The sequence below is a fragment of the Lissotriton helveticus genome, chromosome 3_2 (assembly GCF_964261635.1).
Source record: "Lissotriton helveticus chromosome 3_2, aLisHel1.1, whole genome shotgun sequence".
NCBI lineage: Eukaryota > Metazoa > Chordata > Amphibia > Caudata > Salamandridae > Lissotriton > Lissotriton helveticus.
The window spans coordinates 217,677,522-217,699,525 of NC_136062.1; the positions used below are offsets into that span (position 1 = coordinate 217,677,522).

The 22,004-nt window shown below is 43.4% G+C and overlaps 1 protein-coding gene across 2 annotated transcripts in view; it reads left to right on the forward strand.

Moving 5' to 3' along the window:
* Positions 1-22,004, forward strand: part of HMG20A (high mobility group 20A) — a 260,812-nt gene that overhangs the window by 147,921 nt on the left and 90,887 nt on the right. Inside the window, exons 3-6 of one of the 2 annotated variants that reach the window (XM_078685079.1) lie at positions 771-849; positions 1,836-1,871; positions 19,436-19,577; positions 21,153-21,365. In XM_078685079.1, the coding sequence (XP_078541205.1) occupies positions 19,467-19,577; positions 21,153-21,365 (324 nt within the window). In that variant the 5' untranslated portion in view covers positions 771-849; positions 1,836-1,871; positions 19,436-19,466. The remainder of the gene's footprint in view (positions 1-770; positions 850-1,835; positions 1,872-19,435; positions 19,578-21,152; positions 21,366-22,004) is intronic. The other variant, XM_078685078.1, reaches the window with a different exon arrangement.

Here is a 22,004-nt window from a genome sequence, read left to right on the forward strand (position 1 = left end):
TTGACCACCTTTTTAAATGCATAATTATTTTTGCTTCACCTTTGAATTGCATTGCATATATGATGGAACATTGTTTCCTGAGTGAGGCCACCTCTTGCACGGGATAGCAGTTGTGCTCGTGTCTACGCCTTTAAGGGGAGTCAGAGGGAATGTTGAACTCACTCTTCTGTCGCAAATGATTGTGCTGCTTCAGAAAAGCTCACTCCTCTCAGCCGAAGACTGCCATCCAAAGGTCAAAGACCGAATTGGAAAGAAAACTCCATTTGGAAGTGTCACTGTAGAGCTGTGCAGGGAGGAACTTTTTGGCTTTGCATTGTGTGGAGGACACTTGTATTGACGTGCTCTTGTTTAGCAAACAAAATGGGTCGTCTGCACATCACCAACCACTTAAATTATATGTAAATCAACAAGTTTTATCACAATGGCATCAACTAAATATGCATGCATGTTTTAGCAGTGCATACAAACTAACACGCAAGGGTCATATCGCTGCATACAAACCTGTACCAGTACTAAAGGAACTTAACTTTTTCTTATAAACATAGTTCTAAAATGCTACTCCAATGAAGGCGCTGCTTAATCATTCGTTCTGCGATACGCATCGTAGACCTGCTATCTTTGTTCATGTACAATAGAGAATATAAACCTTTTTTTGCTGTCCATCATTTTGTGGTCACCTTCCCCTTCTGCAATATCTTGCACTTTATTTTATTTAACCTCCCCCTTTCACTTTCCACTGATACAAACAATCTTCTTTTCGCCATATGCAGAGATGGACAGCTCAGCCATTCCGAGGCTTTTGCCAGATGATGACGGTTCCAAGGACAGCAGTGATGTACCTCCCTCCAGGTAAGCCTAGGGCATGTTGAGCATTTCGATCATCATAGCAGTAATCTTTGTTTTGAGGGGTGGGGGAGAGATGCACAGACATGGTTAGTGTTGGACTTGAAAAAAGCTTAGATTCTGTTGTCATGTTGCTTGATGCATTTGGGACTCTTAACCCCTCTCCAGAAAAGTCAGGGAGCTCTTTGGTACAAGGGACATGTAGTAGAAAGAAGCTCCTGCATAAATCAAACTGAATGACTTGAACCTCCTTCTCAGTTGAAGCAAGTTACGCTGGTGTGCTCCATCACCTTTATAGCACCTAGGTAGCTTTTAACATAAAGTTACCCAGTACAACTCATAGCCCTTGTGCCTTACTTTGTTATATCTTCTCTTGAGATGCTGTAGCAAGGCCATCAGCATGATTTCTAAAAGAAAAGCACCAAAGCAGGACCATTAACAAAACTTTGGTACTTTTTGTGGACCCACTTTAGACAAACCGCATGGTTTGCCTCTTTTTTTTTTTTAATTTCTGTATTTCTTTATTGTATATAAAAAATATATATTTACATGGAGCAAGGAATATACATGAGTGGAGGAAGAAAGTAGACGGAAGAAGAAAGGGAAGGAAAAAGGGAAGAAAAAAAAAAGGGGGGCGGTAGTCCGTATTCAACTGTCATGTTCCTAAGGGGGGCAGATAACATCACAGCGAAACACTCACCGAAAACGCACATGGTTTGCCTCTTTAACTGTGAATGGTGGAGGTGAGAGGAGCTAAAGTCCTGCTCCACGTGATTTAATATAAATGGGGTGCCTTGATCTGGAAAGTAGCAGTAGACATGACTGTTTTCTAAATTTAAAGAATCAACTAATGATGGATTCCAGTTCACATAAACGTTGCTTTGAGGTTGAAAAGTAGACTTCATCACAGTGGGAACCAGCGTCTAGGAATCACATTGCCTTAGAGAAGGATACTTTGTTTTCTATTGTGATATGTTTTCTTGTGATTTCAGATGCTCGTTGCCGTGACCATTTCCACCCCTATAAAGGTAAAAATCAGACTTAGAAACAAACCACAGTGGCAGGATAGAGGATGGACACTTTGAAGCCTCTCGCTCTCGCATGGGGTTTTCTTTATTGTTTTCGGGGTGGTAGACATCTGTACAGCCAGTTTAAATGCAGTGTTTGGTTTTTAGGAATCTGATGACGGCAGGGGTTAATGACCTAATTTTGGAAAAATTGGGCCATACATAGAGAATGAACACCCCTCGCTCAATGGGACATACTCCTAATTTATAGAGCTCTCGTAGTAGGCAGGTAATGTACTCTCCATAATGGTACCGATGAGATGACTGGAACAGTCCTGAGGGTACCACTGTGATGTATTCTAGAATTCTGGGTGAACATGAACTCCTTGTAAAATTCTTGATGCGATGCTGCTTCTCCTAATTTCGTTCTCATATTACTGACTTTTCCACGTTCTTCATGCTACAGATTTATTTTCTGAGGCTCATTGAAAATGTAATTAAGGGTATGCATGTAGTGACTTACTCAAGGTTTGTGCATGAGTGAGAGTGTGCCAATTCTCATTGGCAACTAAGGACTGTAAAGTCTCAACAAACTGGCTTAATTACCTCCTATGTGATATACATATTCAAGCCATAATATGGCTGATTGTGAACTGTACAGATACCACATGGCAGCAACAACATCCCTATTATGTGAGAGTGCCTTACGTCTCAGAAAAAGTTCGCTCCTCATTAGTTCTTCCACTCATGCTAGTAGGCAGAAGTAAGGTTTCAAGAAAACATTAATCGTTGGAAACAAGGGGGTGGAAGAATTTGTGATTGTGGAAAGGTTTATGGTTCAAATGCGAAAAATAGCCTTTACTGCATGTCTTTAATCCAGTGGCAAGAAGATTCGACATTAAGAAGAAGAATATACATTAACTTCCCAGCCCCTTTTAATGTGTGGTTTGTTGGTGAAACTGTTAAACAAAATACTATCTAGTATTGAATCTTTCATATATTCCAAAGCTTGAATCTTTCGGTGTCATCAGTCTGAGAATGCCCAGTATTTTAACATCCCTGTAACCAGTGCTTAATTTGAGCTGGTGGTTGCTGGTGGAGGGCACTGACACCTACATATGGGGACCGGCACTTATTTTTCTGTATCGGATATTCAATGGGTACTAGAAAGGGCAAAACAAACAAATTGTTAGGACAGAGAAAGAAAAAGGCTGCAAAACTACATCAAACAGAAACGGAGCACCTGCAAGAGCGAGAACGGAGGCAGGGAGTGTCTTTCTGGTAGTGGATTACACACTACCGGCCTTGGTATTCGGACTGCCGCTGCCTAATTGCACCTGCTGCCAGTTTTCAAGCAGAGCTTTGGCCTCCCGCACTCTTTCTTAACAAATTAAGCACTGCCCATAACTAGTATGAATATTCCTTTAGGCAAATAGTGTTGTTTCTTTAGTTTCTCATTCATCTCAATGGAAACTGCCCAAACTTGAGCTGGATATGCTGAGCGCTTCCCTCCCCCAAAGACCACTTTAGAACAGAATGTAGGATGTTGTTGTTTAGAACTCTGCTCTATCTACTCAAGAGATAACATTTTACATATTAAGGGTTTTCCATGGGGATTTCACTTTCTAGTTCCAGCCTCAGCTTTCACTGTCTGTTGGTGGTTCTGAATTTCACTGGGCCAGGGGAGACCCTCAGTCATCATGGTTAATACTCTTTTCAGGGAGAAAATGATTTTTCATCTGCATTCCATCTGTACCTAAATATGATCTATTCATATGACCTGCACCTGTAGTGCTTTCATCAAATATAAAATCCTCACCATAAGGCTAAACATAGTGATCTCTGTAAGCACATTTCTGCTAATATCTTTTATGTTAGAGATCGACATCTGGTTGGATATTCAATCCAACCAGAGTACAGGTGAAAGATCCAACTTCAGGGGAAGAACCTTTGCAAAGTGCACCACTCTAGACACCCAAGAAAAAGGCACATAAGCATTGAGATGTCCAATTTGGACGTTGCTGAACAAGAACCCCCTAAATTGACATCTCCAAAAAAATACGTCTCCTCAACTTTCTCTTCAGAAAACGTATAAAACGCTGTCAAAGTGGAAGTGGTGGAAAATAGTCCATCCTTTGAGAGACTTCTGTCTTTCCTGCCTACATAGAATGCTGTGGATTACTCTTCATTGAGAGCCCATGTCTTCATACTTTCCAATGGCATTGACAACTGTCCTGTCATTGACTCCTTTAAAGAATGTATCGTTAGTAGCTACATAGATGATAGTCACCCACTGTTACGTTTGCGTTCTCGACTCTGACTGCAGTCGTCATTTTTTTTTGTCGTCCTTCTAGATTATGACCTTTCTCTTCTAGGGCGTGCTTAGTGATGCCTACAGCCTTGACATATTCTGTGGGTGCTCCATCAGAGGCATAGTCTGTGATATCTAACAGACATAGGTTTCTGCTGCAGTGGCAGTGCATATTTCTCTTCTTAAAATCGTGAATCAGTATTCCACACTGACTCTAAAGAATCAGAAGAGAGTGACCATTACCAAGATTACATTGCTGCCTTACATCCCAGGTCAATTTAGTGTGCATTATCTGCCACACTATTGCAGTCATAGGGATGAGGAGGAGTGCTGCCCCCTGTTTTATGAGGATCAGTACCTGCATGATAAGCAACATGTGCTAAACTGTCTCCAACTATTCAAGTTTCTATCAACTTCCTGCAGTTTCTTCAACATATGATGGACGACCTCTAGTGCTGTTTGTTTCCAGCACTGTCTTCCCTTCAGCTGGTAGTGTCTGCAACATTGCATATCCACCTTAGCAGTTGCTACATCCATCAATTTAGGTGATACCTCCTTTTTCTGGAGATGTGGGAGGGGAAGAGGATGATAAACACGTTATGAGTGAAGAGGTGAAAAGATAATGAAGAAGAAGGAGGCAATGATGATCATTCTGATGAAGGATGGTATGCCTATATGGTTCACAGGAGGGGCATAAAGCTCCATCAGCATCTGCATCTCCCCTATGATATTGTGAGTGTTTGGATTATTAATTACGTTGAGGTACTGCCCACTTCAAGGCATGATCACAACCCTGGTCAGGGTGAACCCTCAAAGTCAATAAATTAACTTGAGCTAAACTCCCTAGTAGTATTGGCCTCGAGCAAACAGGGGTGCTGCAACCAGACCATGGATGAACGGAAATTATCTTGGCATCCTGTTCTCTGCCTTTCAAATGTGCCCCAAAGACTTATAGCTAAACCCAGCAGACCTGTGACGCAGGCTACAAAACTAATGTCAAAGCATGCTCACAGCCCCCACCCTGCATATTCTGGTAGGCAGTAGGAGTCATCTATACCCATTCAGATCTGCATATTCTTTGCTCTTATTAGGCAGTTTACACCTTTTTCCACAGATATTAAAGTGCTAATTAGTGGCTGGGAGAAGTTTAAGAGCAAATGCAATTTAGCCTCTAGGAACATCAGAGAGGGAAAGGGTAACTTTCTAACATTTACTGTTCCTAATTATTTATGAAAAATCTGACTTTACATTTCAATTGGATTATTAATTACTATTATTAATTACTATTAAAATAGTTATTTTTCTAACTAGTCCCATTCCCCAGGTACCATATTAAGATATTAATGTGTACTCCAGATTTCTACATAGGACATCTAGGCCATAGTGAAAACAGGTTTGTGGGCTAGTCCCTGTACGGAAATGTTAACATTGCATTTATTACTTTTAAATGTCATGCATCCTGCTTGGTGGACTATAAAGCCTACATAGGGGTGACATACTCATATTTCAAAGGGATGCTTTGATATGTCATAAGGGTTTATTTTAACAGGATCTTTGTAAATTGCGGTGTTCCTGTTACTTTTAACAATATGCTGCGATACCCTTCTACACCACCCAGCAGAACTACTTGCAGTGACAGATTACGTTCCACTTAATCTCTATTCTCTAATATACTGTATTTCCCAACATAAAAGATGCTAAAGATAAGAAGGGTCAAGTGAGTCCTGTACTAGAGCCCCAAAAAACCCATTCCTCAGTAATGGTAGGTGCAGCGTCTCTGGTGTGCTCGGGCATCTTTATTGACATTTTGAATTGCTTATTTTATTTGCAATATCTCAGCTCACGTTATAACGTTTTTTTAAAACTTTACATTTAATGCCCATCCAAAAGTATATTTTCTTTTTTTTTTTAATTTAGCAAATGTAACATCCTAAAGGCAGCAGCCTCCACCATTCTTTTTTTTAAAGTTCTTTTTATTGAGAACATAAAAGACAGCAGCACTGAAAAACGTACCAAACATATTCCTTCATCAATACACATGTTGCTAACCATTGAAGGCACTTCACAAATCTCTCCTCTGTACGAATTTAAGGCGCTCCAAATTGTGGACCACTTTTTTTGACATTCTCATGCAATATACACCGTCTTTTCCCTAAACATGCACCAGTCCAAATTTTGTTTCCATATTATCAATGTGGGTGGTGTGTCAGAACCCCAGTGTTGCACAATGTCTCTTTTGGCCGCTGTAAGACCCAAGGTAACCCATGTTCTCTCGGGGGTGGTGAGGTCCGTATGCTCCCATATGTTAAGGAGGCAGCGCTACGCCTCCGGGTGTATGTGTTTACTCAGGACCGCTCTAAAGGTTCGATGTATCGTTTGCCAAAACCTCTGTATATGGTCACAGTCCCAAAGGATGTGTATAAATGTACCCACCTGCCCACACCCTCTACAGCACTCACCACCGTCCCCCCTCCCCATATGTACCAATTGAAGTCCAGTAATGTAGGTCCTGTGGAGGATCTTGAGTTGTACCAGTCGCAGTTGAGCAGAAATACCCACCTCCTGGGGGGGGGCTACTGCCTCCCTCCATTCATCATCCTCTATTTCAAGGCCATCGGCTACCCAGTGCCCCCTCAGTTGTTCAAAGGGGTCAGGGATATGGCGAAGGAGTTTCTTATATATAAGGGAGATTGCCTTTTCAGGCAAGTATCCATCTAGGAGTCTGTCCTCCAGGGGGGAGGAGTCGGGAAGCGAAGTGCCTTTGAAATAACCGCGCAAAGGGCATAGTGGATCTGTAAGTATCGGAAAAGTCCTGTGTCCGCCATTTCATATTGTTGTTGTTAACTTCCAAAAAGGTACAACATCTCCCCCGGACCACAGATAACCTATTGGGGATAAGCCAATTAGGTCCCATCTATCAAAACCTTTGGATGTTCTCAGTTGTCCTAGTTGTTCTGAGTCCCACAGTGGGGTGGCAAGAGTTAGCCTGCCATTCCAGCCCATACTTTTCTGGACATTATGCCAAATCCTCACGGCATGCCTGGTAGGGCCTGTGAGTGGTAGGTTTTTCCGGAGGGGGGGGGGGGGGAGTACAGTGCAATGCTAAAGGTTCCTCCTGGTAGGAGCCACCTATCCATTGCAAATCCTGGATTATAGGGGCCACGGTAGGTGGCGTGGGTAAAGGCGCCGGGAAACCCTTGTTGGGTAGCTGTGCGCCATACAAATGTAAAAAATAAAATAAAAAAATAAATATGGCTGCTAGTTGTGCAGCCCAGTAATATTTTTTAATATCTGGGAGGCTTATGCCTCCGTCGTACCAGTTGAGGACCAGTTTTCTATGTGCTATGCTTGGTCTCCCATTCCAGATCAGTTCCCTTTGAAGACTCTCAATTTCTCTAAAATAGCTGGCTGGCACCGGGTTGGGAGCATTTTGTAGTGCATATAAGAAACTGGGTAGGGGCATCATTTTAAACAAGGCTGCCCGTCCCAGGAGTGAAAGAGATAGCATATTCCAAGTGGCAATATCTTGTCGCAGTCTCTGCAGAGGTGGGCGCAAATTTCTGTCAAAGTGCAGTTTAGGGTCAGGAGTAACAAATAAACCAAAATAACGAAAACCATCTTGCGCGGTTTGAATGGGGCAATCGGCAAATAGACGATGGGGCGGGCGCCCTTAAGCACATACATTATTGATTTGTCATAATTGATCGAGAAGCCGGAGTGCCGCCCAAACACTGCAAAGATGTCCAGGATAGTTCTGAGTGATCTACAGGGGGAAGCTAAAAAAAAGGAGGATGTCGTCTGCGTATAGCGAGATGTGATCCTCCCAGTCCATAGACCACTTCAGCCCTCGAATAACGGGATCCTGTCGGATCTATGCCGCCAGGGGCTCCAAGGCTAAAGCAAATAATAATGGTGACAGCGGACACCCCTAGGGGGTACCCCGGCTGAGTTCAAATGCCTCAGAGCATTTGTTATTCACTACAACCTGTGCTTGCGGTGCAGCCTCCACCATTCTTCATGCTTCTTTTTTCATTTAAATCTAAAGAGCACAGTCTTAAGGCGGGGAAAATTCTGCTCCTCCCTGAACCCCAATTATGGCTCTATAATCTCATCTGGCGCTGATTAGGAGTTACTTTTACCATTTAGAATCCCAGAATGCTGGCCAGTGCTCTTTATTGCTTGCATGTGGGATGTTTCACCTGAAGTCATTTTTCCATCTTAGGATTTTGCCTTCACTTCCTCTTTTAGTATAAATACATTAATGGTTTCATTAATTTGAAAACCCACTTGCTTTTTGTATCCTGGGCCTTCCCATCAGTCTTGTTAGTTATAAATGCCTAGTTAGATGTAGGAAAATTGTAAAGGTTTTCAAATGGTAGCCTATCAGAATCCGCAGCAGATGGTTCCTGTGCTTCTTCAAAGGAAACATCAAGGGAGAAAGCTGTCGCAATTCAATTAGACAGTACTCCTCCAAACATACTAAGTACAAGGTCGAAACAGTTCCATTTGAATCAACCATTCTAGGAATTCAGTTATTTACAGCAAAAGCACGCGATTAAATGAATAGTGCAACCATATAAAAAAAGAGGAAAGTGCAAAACATGACCAAAAATAGGAATACATATACATCTTGGATCGAAGATCAGCAAACTAGTGTGTGAAAAAAGAAACAGAATATACATCATCTTATCTTATTGCACCCCAGAGGGTAAATTGTGTTCCAAGATGTCGATTTTCATACGGAACGTCTCTGAAACATAGAAAATGTCTAAGGTTCACAGTCAAAGAGAACATCCAATTCAAGCCATACCTTTTGTACTCAAGTCTGCCGTTTGAGGATGTTCCAAGTTTACAGCTTTAGAAGGCATCCTTAGGATCTTAGTCACTCCTTGTTCGGTAGACATGTTGTGGAAGGCTGGTTCGCTGCACAAAGCTCTTCAAGACTTCCAGACCACAGTGATAGTGTTAATATGTGGCATACACAGTTAAGTAAATTCATGACATAAGGATTGTACTGATGGACAAACTAATAGGGGTGGGCGGGCGGAATTTGCGTAATCCCGTTACACAAATCTCCGTGAAACAGTAAAAAATATCCACGAACACGCAGAAATTCCGCGAAAACGCGGAATTGCTTGTTCGTGATGCTTTTTTCCTGTGCTCAATTGCTGTTTGCATGCTCGGGGGAAAATATCTAGCAAACACGCATTTTGAGAACGCGAACAAACAAAAAAATTGGCGAAGTCGCGTAACGCAGAATTTTGGGCAATTTCGCGTTCTCCGCAGAATGCAAAATTACCCAAATTACCCAAATTCCGCGAGCGGAACGGAATTTAACGCCTAGGCCCGCAAACTAATCAACAGTGTATCCAGGGGTGGGGAGTAATACGGTTTTCCATTCAAAGGAAATTTCTGTATCTTAGCATAAAGGCTCGTATAATTTCTTGTTATAGTCTCCCCTCAATTAATGTTGAAATACAAATTGCGTTTGATACTTCTACACCACTATTTTGGAAACTGAGTAGACAAATCTCTGAATTGGTGGCAGCTTTGTAATCTTTATTATGTTATACTGAGGGTTAAATCATAATAAAAGGTGTAAGATTTTAGTAGCAACTCCTTTCTCAAGTTGTATTGGTGTATTTATCCTTACAAATGTGTGACGGACAGCTGGTCCCTTAGTTTTAAACTCCTGTCCAGCACTGAAGCTCCATGCTAATACATATTGACAACTTCAGTTGTACTGTCTGAGAAAGCAGGCAATGTTAAGATCAAGAACCATATCGAATGAAACTGGGACCCCTGGCACTGGCTTGCTGAGGCCATCTGGTACTGGCTGACTGGTTTGGTGACATCGCTTTCATCAGGTGGACTGCAGTCCACATGACGAGACATCTCACAGATCTCCTTTACCTATTGGTTCAGTTAACTGGGTTATTGGCAAGCATGGCTCCTGAGCCTGGTACCCTGAATTTCTCATACAGATTAATCAAACCTACCACTAGACTGCATGAACAGCCTGTGGCTGTAAGATAATTTCCACCAGATCCTTGTATATGTTTAATTATTAGAGATTCTGCTTCTTGTTCTTGAAATGCCAGGAAAAAACTGTTTTACCTTACCCTTGATATTTTCCGAAGTCTGGCCTTCCTTTCTTTATGAAGGTCCAATTAAACCCATCCCTAGCATATAGAAAACTCCCTTTCCCAAATTTATTTGAAAAAAACTTGAAAGTGTTTTCTTCCCTCTTAATAAAATCCAATCTTCCTGAGAAGCTTAATATAGTTTTTCTGTGCGGACAAGTCTTTCTTTCAGGTCTGTCCACATATTGTATGGGACTCTCTATAGAGAAAATGATAACTTTAAATACCCACGCTGCTAATGTTAGATCTGAGTGATATTAAAATTGGAAGACATCACTGCCCACTTTCTTTTCAGATCCTTTGCCCAGGGCACAACAGTCCGTTTTAACCCTCAACTTAAACAGAGCTCATAGCTTATAAATTATAATCAGTTATTTGCCAGTTATGATCAAATCCATACAGTGATGGTGATACCCCAGTTGTCCACCTGCATTATCACAGCCTGGTGTGGTAGTATACTTAGCAGATTTGGTGACGAGTTACTGCCCTGTTGAGAATCTAACTGCATGTAACAGAAGAAAAATTTAGATTTTATTATTGAGGAGAAAAATAACCTGTGGAATAACAAGAATCACAGGCCTTTAGGAGCTGCTGTAGCAGCATTTCGGCATATAAAGAAACATTTTACAAGTAAGTGTACCTGCGGTAATCCGCAATAGACAAGTTTCTGTTATTACAGCCACGCAAAGGCAATGTGCAAGTGGACTCACTCTCCTGACTGCGAGATGAAGACAACGTAACATCAGGGAAAAGTGACCTTGCATGCTACCATATTGGATGTAGGGAACCATCCACTGTTAGAGGAGACTGTCACATGACGGAATTGAATCTGAAGTGTTTTGTACAGTAGACTTAGCTGCGGCCTATCTAGAAGTACCACTGCACCCCAAATGTAAGAGTCTGATGGCCATTATAATTTCTGTAGGCTGTTACAATTTTTTGTAAAGAGCTTTATTTGTTGTGGCATCCGCAGCAGCGTTTTTTTGAATGCCAAATGTATGAGATCTTCAAGAAAAATAGTTTTTTTTCCAGGATGCCGTCATGGGAAAGGAGTCTAAAAAAGGAACATGATCCAAGATTAAGGATAGTGATGGAATACCTAGAAGAAAATAGATTAGCAGCAGAGCATTCACAATGCAGTTTTCCCAACAACAGTGTGACATACCTCGATCATGAATTAGGGAGTGATTGTATCACGCCTTAATGCTTAATACAGGCCATTCATGATTCACCACCACTAAAGATGACAGGAGGGCTTGTATTGGCATAGTATTTCTCTAAATTTGTTGGACATTTTGCAGAAAAGTCCTATACCATTAGGCAGTTATTGAAAACTAAAATTGAATTTGTTTGTTCATCAGAATGCCAAAAAGAATCTAACAGACTCAAAAGTGACATTTGCAAATTGCCGCCTCATCAAGAAAAAACATCCGTAGTTACTGCAGACACATGTTGCAAAGGACTAGGTTCAGTTCTGTCACAAATTGATGAAAAATGGAAAGAGGTACTCACTGTACTCATTGCTTTAGCATGTAGGTCATTAACACCAACAGAAGTAAGATGCTCAGTTATACAATGAGAGACATTGGCATGGGTTTTGGGATTGAAACATTTTTGTCAGCTTGGTTTGGGTACATCTGTATAACTAAGGCCTAACCACAAGCCATTGACAAAAGTATTCACCACTCAAAAAATGTTTAGACCATCAGCTAGAATAGCTAGAATATTAATGAGATTGGAAGATTACAATTATACAGTGGACTGCGAAGCAGAAGTTAGAAGTAGGTTTACAGAATGTTTTTGGGAGCGGGATACTGATGCCAGTGAATGTAATTTCTTATAACAAATGCTGTCAATATGAAGTTTTGATGAAAGTTAAAAAAAAAAAAGGTAAAAGAGGAAATCACTGGCGTAGATCAGTTAATAGAGAGGAGGTATTGTGGTTACTCCACTTAGTCATAAAGAAAATTTTGGATGCCATGCATGAGGGTCACTTAGGAATTGTGAAAACAAAGAAAAGAAAACTAGTGTTTTGTAGTGGCCTGATATATATAAAGAAAAAGGGATATTGTGTGTTGTATGATAATTCTGACAAGTGTCAAGTCACATTTAGGTTCCCAATGTGCTCATTAAGGTACGCCATGAGAAAAAATAGGCACAGACCTCATGGGGATGATACAGAGAGAACGAATAGATTTAAATGATGTGTTTTTGATGATGGATCATTTCCCTAAGTGGCCAGATATTGAAGTAACAAAACAAGTCAGTACATGTAAAGTGGTGGATTTTTTAGATAATGTTTTTTGAGATTGGAGTTTGAAAAATGTTTAGTGAGTGGCAATCAGTGTAAGCTTAAGTTTAGCAAGGTGGAGGATTTCTTAAAATGGAATGGATTAACTCATATAACCACATCACCCGTAAGGGATTGGTACTGTTCAAAGCTTTAACAGAATAATGAAGGTAGTGATCCAATGGGTCAAAACAATCATTTACACTTGGAAGATGATGTATAACAAACAAATGATGCAGCCCAATAGAATAACTTTGAATGAAGTGATGAGCTTTAGTTGCTGCACCATCATGCTTGGAAGAAATGCTTTTGATAAAGATAATCTTGATTGGATGATTGAGTATCGACAAGTGGAATGGCCATCTGAAATTGTAAAGAAAACATTCAAGAGCCTCAGGATGTGTATAATGATTGATCCAATAGGAAATGGTATTCAAAAGAAATTGATTTGGAATTGGGTCAGCTAGTCGGAGTTAAAGTAGACAGGAGAGCAAAGATGGATGATTGTCAGTTTTCTGAGGCATTGTACATTGAAAAATATTCCTTGACTTTGTTGAGTTGTGTAAGAATGTGGCATTTGAGCAGATTATCAAAGAGAAAAGTTGATAAGAGTGAAGAAGGAAAGGAAAATAATTTTCATTGACTGGACTTTTTGTTGCTAGAGGACTGTGAAGCAATTGGGAAGAGAGAAGTAAATGGGAGTGAACCAGATAACTCTAGGAAGGATAGAGAAGAGTCAGGAGGAATTAGACAGTTTTATAGAAGAGTGGTGAGACTTAGGAAACTGAATGATTATATTTGTAATGAATATATTTTAAGAAAATGTAATTTTACTTTTGAATACATGGTAGCTAACGATGTACTGTATTGAATATGCTACTTACCAGTATGCATCTGTTCTTGGCATGTAGGGCTGCTGACATTCATATCTATAGCATAGATCGCCGCCTAGTGTTGGGTCCGGATGATTGCACATTGTTGTCCTGGAAGAGTCTTCGAAGTATCACGAGATAGGTACTCCTCCCCTGGACTACAGTGCGCATGGGCATCGACTCCATCCCCAGATTGTTTTTAGCCATTGTGGCAAAGATGGAGTGTGACAGTGTGAGCGATGGCCATGCTAAGAGAAAGTGTAAATTCTGCAGCCGCTACAGGCGCCTGGGAGGAGGGCGGGCGGTATGAATGTCAGCAGCCCTACATGCCAAGAACAGGTGCATGCTGGTAAGTAGCATATTCAGTTCGAGGCATGTGGGCTGCTGAATTCATATCTATAGCATAGAATATATAGCAGTCCCTCCATTAGCGGCGGCCGCCGCCTGTGCCAGCTGCGGACGTCTGAAAAAGTGTTTTTAGAACAGCCTGCCCTACAGCTGCCTGCTGCTTGGAGTGCACATCTGCACAGTAGTGTTTAGTAAATGTGTGTGGGGTAGACCATGTGGCTGCTCTACAAATGTCTTCCAATGGGATATTTCCGAGGAAAGCCATGGAGGCCCCCAACTTACGGGTGGAGTGGGCTCTAGGGGGGACCGTTATAGTGCGCTTAGCTTTTTGATAGCAAATTTGAATACACCGAACGATCCACCTGGCAATACCTGCTTTGGAAATGGGGTTGCCTTTGTGTTGGGCAAAGGCAACAAAAAGTTGCTTCGTCTTCCTAAAATCCTTGGTCCTATCAATGTAGTACATCAAAGCTCGTTTGACGTCCAGAGTGTGGAGCATTCTTTCAGCCACTGTCTCTGGATTTTGGAAGAACACGGGCAGTTCAATAGTTTGATTGACATGGAACTGTGAAACCACCTTAGGAAGAAATTTAGGGTTAGTGCGCAGCACCACCCGATTGGAGTGAATCTGTATGAAAGGTTCTTGTACCGTGAACGCCTGGAGCTTACTAACACGTCGCAGTGACGTAATGGCTATTAGGAAAGCTACTTTCCATGTTAGGAATTGAAACTCGTACGAGTGTAGAGGCTCAAAAGGTGGACCCATCAGTCGGGTGAGTACCACATTAGGATTCCACTCAGGAGCAGGAGGGGTCCTGGGAGGAATGACACGCTTGAGCCCTTCTAGAAAAGCTTTAATGGCAGGTCCTCGGGAGAGGGAGAGATGCTGCCGGTTTTGGAGATAAGCAGCAATGGCGGATAAATGTATCCGAATGGAAGCATATGCCAGATTACATTTGTAAAGATGCAACAGATAACAAATGATGTTGTGCGTTGACGCGTCAAGCGGGTCAATGTTGTGGTCCACGCAATAAATGACAAACCGCTTCCATTTTGCTGCGTAGCACGCTCTGGTGGTGGGCTTTCTTGCCTCCCGTATGATATCCATGCAGTCAGGAGGCAAGTTGAGGTAGCCAAACTCTAAGACCTCAGGAGCCAGACCGCCAGGTTGAGCTGTTGCGGATCTGGGTGCTGAATGTCGCCATGGCTCTGCGTCAAAAGTCTGGGCGTGAGGTGCAGCCTTTGATGCGGTACCACGGAAAGTTCTAGAAACGTGGTGTACCATGGTTGGCGGGCCCACGTTGGAGCAACCAGGATGAGCGTCATCGAGTGTTGCTTTAGCTTTCGTGCCACCAGCGGTATTAGAGGTGCTGGGGGGAAAAGCGTACGCAAATTTGCCTGACCAGTTCATCCATATCGCATTGCCCTGCGACTGTGGGTGCGGGAACCTGGCGGCACAGCTTTGGCATTTGGCGTTCTCCCTTGTGGCGAACAGGTCTATCTCTGGATGACCCCACTGCTGGAAGTACGGGCGGAGTACTGATGGATGTATCTCCCACTCGTGCATTTGGTGGCTGTACCTGCTGAGCAGATCCGCCATCTGGTTGTCCTTGCCTGGGAGGTGTTCTGCCATGAGGAAGATGTTCCTCTGAATGGCCCACTTCCACATGCTCTGAGCCAGATGAGACAACTGCGGAGAGTGTGTACCTCTCTGCTTTTGAATGTAGTACATGGCTGTCATGTTGTCCGTCCGGATCAACACGACTTTGTTGCACAGATGTACTTTGAATGCCTTCATCGCCAGGAAGATTGCCATCAGCTCTAAGTGGTTGATGTGCATCTTCCTTTGCTGTGTTGTCCATAGTCCCTGCACTGTGTAGTGGAGCACATGAGCTCCCCAACCCTGTAGAGAAGCGTCCGTCGTTAGGATGATCTGTGGAACATGCTCTTGGAACGGTCGGCCCTTGCAAAGGTTGTGTGGATACCACCAATGCAGAGAGGTGTATGCCCGACCGGTCACCAACACTAGGTCTTTCAACTGTCCGTGAGCCTGATTCCACTGACGTGCTAAGCACTCTTGAAGCGGACGCATATGTAGTCTCGCATGCGGGACTATGAAGATGCAGGAGGCCATCATGCCTATCAACTGCATGAACACTCGTGCTGGAAGCTAGTGTAGCGGTCTGAATTTCTGGATCAGCGACTGAATGCTGTTGATCCTCACAGAATTCGGCTGAGCTGTGGCTGCCCGAGTATCTATTGTCGCCCCCAGATACTGCCGCACATGGGCTGGCTGAAGGTGTGACTTTGGATAATTTAGCGAGAAACCCAGATCGTGAAGAAGGTGAATGGTGTGGGACATGTTGGCAGCGCACTGCTGGGCTGACTTTGCTTGGACAAGCCAGTGCCTGAGTGTTTGAAATACGCCAGATATTGGCCGCTTGAGCCGCCACCCTCTTCCCTGACGCTTCTAACACTTTAGATTCCTTGTCAGGGGGAGGAGCATCACCAGTAGTTTGTGAATTCCACCTCTTCCGGGCATTAGAAACAACTAGAGAGTCCAACGGCAACTGGCCGTGATGTAGGTAGGGTCGCCAGGTGCCGGTCGATACTTTTTTTTAATTCTGGGGTTTACAACCCTGGCACGTGTGGGTTCTTTAAAAATGTCCGCAGCATGTTTCAAAACCCCCTTCAGCATTGGCAGAGTCTTGACAGTCTTTTCAGATGCGGAAAAGGTATCAAACAGAAAATCCACTTAAACAGGGTCAGCATGCAGCTGGACGTCGTGATTTTTAGCTGCCCTCTCAATTAGAGCATTAAATGCCGCAGAATCCTCAGTAGGCGAGGTTTTAACAGTATATACTTGAGTGTCCGGCGCAGTTTGCGGATCCCTTGGGTCCCCAGCATCTGCCCATGAGTCATGGTGATCTTCCGGATCAGTGTCAACAGGGAAGTTGTACTCCTCATCCTCCCCTTCCCCAGCCTCCACATCAGAGTAAGTGGGTGAGGTTGGAGCAGTGTCCTGAGGCCGTGGATAAATAGGTTCAATTAGAACCGGGGAATCCGTAGAAGCTTTTTTCCTCTTCAAAGGAATTGTGTATGACTCCATAGGCTGTGCCGGCGTGATCTTTCGCTTGTAGATGGAAAGTTTACCGGTGTCGGCGTCGATAAATTGCTCCGACTGCTCCTCCATGAGGGGTTGTCGATGTTTTGTGCCTACAACTGCAGGCGTTGGCTTTGGTCCCGTGGACACCTTCTTGGGCGCGTCGTCGACCGTCCTGGGCTGCAGCGTGAACTCGATCGGCGCCGTCGACTTTGGCGGTTTGGCAGCGGGCTTCGGGTCGGAAGTGACCTACGGATCGACCGCGGAAGCCTTGTTCCTGATGCGTTGCAACAAGTCCGATACCTGCTTTGTGAAGGATACAGACGGTTTCGTCGACCCGACAGGTGTTCTCGATCCACCAGCATGTGCAGACTCGAGTGCGACATTACTTTTGGCCTGGTCCGGGCAACGTGCTGGGTCGACAGCTTTTGGAGCTTCAAGTCCTTTGGTTGTGTCGACGGCCTTTGGCGCCGACGGTTTCGGGTCGGCGGCCTTTACAACCTTTTTCGGTGCCCCAGTCTTCGGCTCGACGCCCTTGAGCGACTTCGGATCGACGCTCTTGAGCGACTTAACCGGATCGACAACCTTCTTCGGCTTCGGCTGGCCCGACATGTCCGAAGACGTGGAGGCGACCAAAGCGACAGGCGTCTTCTGTGTCGACGGCTTCTCTATCACTTTCGGTTTTGTCGAGACCGAAGCTTTCACTTTCGATTTCACCAATAGCGGCTCCGTAGGAGGGCCCGTAGGCGAGACCGTGGATTCAGGTGCAAGATCTTGGGTAAGGCTATGTGGCGATCCCTCGACCTGTGCCTTAGTGATTGTTCGAACGGGTCATAGCTCTTCCCCTGAGCTATCTTCCGTGGCCCCATAGGCCTCATTATCGTCTCCTACCTCGTCGACGACGTCTTCTGTATCGAGCATTTCGACGTCTGCGTCGTAGTTGGAGTCGATCTCCGCTGCTGGAGTTGAAATCGGCTCCCGATCTTCCTGCTCGTCTGCTTCTTCCCCCTCGAAAATGTTCACCGGGGCAGGGGCCGTCTGCTGGGCCTCCTGGCGCGCCACGCTCCGAAGTCAAATCGTCTTCTTTGATCGAAAACGGGAACAAGCCATACAGTTGGCTTCATCGTGATCTGGCGACAGGCACTTGTTGCACACCGGGTGGACATTGATGTGGGGATACTTCGAGTTGCACACGGGGCATCTCTTGAACGGGCTCCGTTCCATGATGATTCGTCGAAGTCTGGCTGCGTTGACTAGGCCTCATGCACTGAAGATCCACGCGGGTTCCCCGGATGTCCGACACAGGAACTGGGCCGGAACAGAGCTGGGCACCGAACGCAAACAATACCGACGATAAGGAAAAGGCCTTTGGGCCTAAAGAAAAGTTTATATCGATTCCGATCTTAAATGATCAAATATGCATCCGAACCCAATGGCGGAAAAAAACAATCTGGGGATGGAGTCGATGCCCATGTGCACTGTAGTCCAGGGGATGAGCCACCTATCTCATGATACTTCGAAGACTCTTCCAGGACAACAATGTGCAATCATCCAGACCCAACACTAGGCCGCGATCTATGCTAGAGATATGAATTCAGCAGCCCACATGCCTCGAACATGTATTATCTAGTTTAGTATAATCTCTTCCTTATGTATTCTCATGTGACTTTGCTGTAAAGGGGAAAGATGTGTTACCTTAGATTAGGTTAGCCCTATACCTTTAAGTGTAATGGGATTGTATGTAGATATGTTGTTTGTGATGCGTTTGAGAATCTCATTCTCTTAGCTGCATTTGGGAAGCTATAATTCTGTGCAGGGCCGGTGTAAATGAATATCACTAATTCAGGACTATAATAATGACATTTTCTTAACCAAGGTATCACTGTGTGATGCGGTAATGTACGTAACCCCTGTACAGTGGATCTAAGTGGATAGCCCCAAACTAAAATCATAATGTTTAATTAAAACCTCATAACGTACTGTTAATCAACTACTAAAGAAGTGTTTGATGAGAATGAAGTATTAGCCAGTGGGCTGAATGGAAGATTGTGTTTTTCTCTGTAAGGGTTTAGTGCCTATATGTCTCTTTGTTTAATTTTTTCGTTTAAAAAAGAAGTGATAAAATAGGTTAGTGGGTGCTGGCTGTATTGGCTGGCTAATGGTTCCATTGGCATATGTGTAAAGTCTTCTGGTATTTAGTGTTAATGGATTCCGTTAAGATTTCTACGATAGGCAATAAGGATTATAAGTAAGTCACCTTTTCTTATGTTAATCTTATCGTGCTTTCACTGTCACGTTGCTGACGTTTGCCAATCACACCTTTTTATTTGAAACGTCTATTTTGCCTCACTATAATTGCAGACTTTGCAAATACTCCATCCATCATTGTGAATGTGGTGACTGTGACAAATGGTTCTGCTGTGAGTTGCACCCCTAAGTACCATAGTGCCACATATTTTTCGAAGCAGTCTTCTGCCTTATTTTCTATTCTTAAATTGGATACTTCTTGCTTCCTCAGCTTGGCTCGTTCTGAGGGTACATACAATGCCATGCAGTCAGCAAACCATGCACCGGACTCTTCGCAGGCCCAACTACTTCAGAACGAATCATCCAACACTGCAGAGAGCGGCGAGCAGCGGCATGAAGATGAAGTGTCACGGGTGAGATCTTTCTACTGCATCAGGAATTGGCCATAGCGGGAGATGGGGAATGGAGATGACAGGCTTTCCTGAAAAATGAATTACTCCAAATAGGGAGAAGGGAGGCTTTAGTTATGGAATGCATTGCCAAAGAGAAATAATGTGCAGTGTTACATTACTGCTAGTGTCCCTGGCAAAGGAACTGATTTGGTGTAGGAGAAATTCCTTCAGAGGAAGTACTTCCATCCACAGGATTAGAGAAGCGAGCAGAAGCAAGTTCTAACCAGTCATGAGTGCAGAGCTTCAATGATATTGGGGAGGGGGATGATATTGGGGAGGGGGATTCTACACCGAGGAATATTTCTTCCTGGAGTCATGGTATGTAATTTAATCAGAGTGATCTTCAGTGTGAGATGGTCCTCCTGCAGAGATTTTGATATAGGGTCGACATTAATGCAAAAAGAATGCTTATTTTCAGGTGAAGTGGAATGGGAGAATGTTCTTCTCGTAGAGCAATTCCAATGAGGGGCAGCTGAGCATTTCTGCAGAGTAATAACTGTAATTAAGAAAGAGGTGTCATTTTTTTGATTTTGGAGTTATCATTGTATCAAATGAAATTTCATTTTACAGAGGGAGCCATTCTATGCAGGGTGGTGTAATCCTTCATTCCAAGCATGTATTAAAAGTATGGATGTGCAGGCATTTCCAGAGTTGATGCAATGGAGGAGGGATTGCTTTCTGCAGTAGGCAAAACTATTGCAGGCAGGGGAAATTGCCTCTCAGGGACATATTCCATACTTAAGGCGCTATTTTCTGTAAGGAGGTATAATTTGAATCAGTCATACATTCTACTCAGAACTAAATGCATATTTAGTGTGCACACATACCAGTGAGATCGAGAATAGGTCAATTTGTGCATAGGAATCTTTCTGTATTGACCGACTGTTGGAAAATGAATGTTCTGTTCTAGGGGATTAAACTTACTCCTACTTAAAAAAGATGTTTGAGAAATATAGCGGTGAGACTGTTATCTGTCAAACAGAATAGAAGTGAGTTTAGATGAAGGCAAAGAGAGTTAAGGAAGAAACAAATATAGCCTTGTGAAAAAGAAGGAAAAGAGTGAGAAAAACAGATTAATGTAATATGGTTGAAAAAGGGGGGTCTTTTAATAAGGGAGATCTAACATGATTGGATGGTAGGAGTGATCAAGAAGATCATTTTCTGAAAGATATTTGTTAGAACTATGGTTTTTACTAGAGGCTGGGTATAACTGTGTACATCAGGACAGCAGAAGAGAGGGTATAAAGTTGAGATGGCAAATAAGATTAGACTTCCGAAACGTGGTTTTGAAGGAAAAGAGAGACTGCTCTAGTTTAGGATTATGATGCAAGACTGGAAGAAGTTTGTAATGGTAGATGAGAAATTAAGTGTTTGAACTGCAGTGGTACACTCAATAAGAGAATGGACATCAGTGAAGGTATAGCCGTAGAGAGTTAATTCTTGTTTCGGAGATGGTACAGTATTGGTATCGTCATGGTCTCACCATCGCTCCTGCTCTCATCTCAGCCATGTTTTATTCACCTTCCCATCTTGCAGCCAAGAAGTCGACGAGGGGGCTGGTCCAAAGGGAGGAAGAGGAAGAAGCTCCCCCGGGACAGCAATGCCCCCAAGGCTCCTCTGACCGGATATGTGCGGTTCATGAATGAGCGCAGAGAGCTGCTTAGGGCAGAGAGACCGGAGGTCCCTTTCCCAGAGATCACCAGAATGCTGGGCAACGAGTGGAGCAAGCTACCCTCAGAGGAGAAGCAGGTACTGCTGCAGACCTGGGTGTCAAACTGGCATTGAAGATGGGCATCTGACGAATTTGGGTCAGTACCCCAGCAGTAAATGATCAGGGTAGTGTGGTAAGGTCTTTTGTAGAACCATCTTCCTCAACGGTGTTAGAGGAGAGATGGGACAGAATACTTAACTGCCTTTTATTGTGAATCCAAATACTTAATAGGCATGGACAACAGTTTCTCATCCATGAAGATGAACTAGTTGGAGAGAACTAAGTTTGAAAATGCCATGGGGGTTAAATTCTACTATAGGTAATAGTGCTGGCTCCTTCGGGCTATGAAAGCCAATTCTTGAAAAGCATTAAAGAAAAATATTGATCCTCTCTTGCGCGCTAGTCCTAGTGAATAAATGCCCTTGGACTTTGAATGCCCTGTTACTCCCATAGGTGAACACTTTGGTCTAATCAACTGTTTTAATCTCCTGTTTTATTCTATTGGTCCAATTCCCTTTTCAGTACAGTCAAACTAGAACCTCTAAATGACATTAAAAACTTCCTGTCACAGAAGTGCCTGCTGGGAATGCAATTACGACCTAGTTTGATGATTTTGGAGGTAGGTTGGAAGACTGGTGTAAAGTCCTGCAATATCATTGTCCAAATCTTGACTGTTC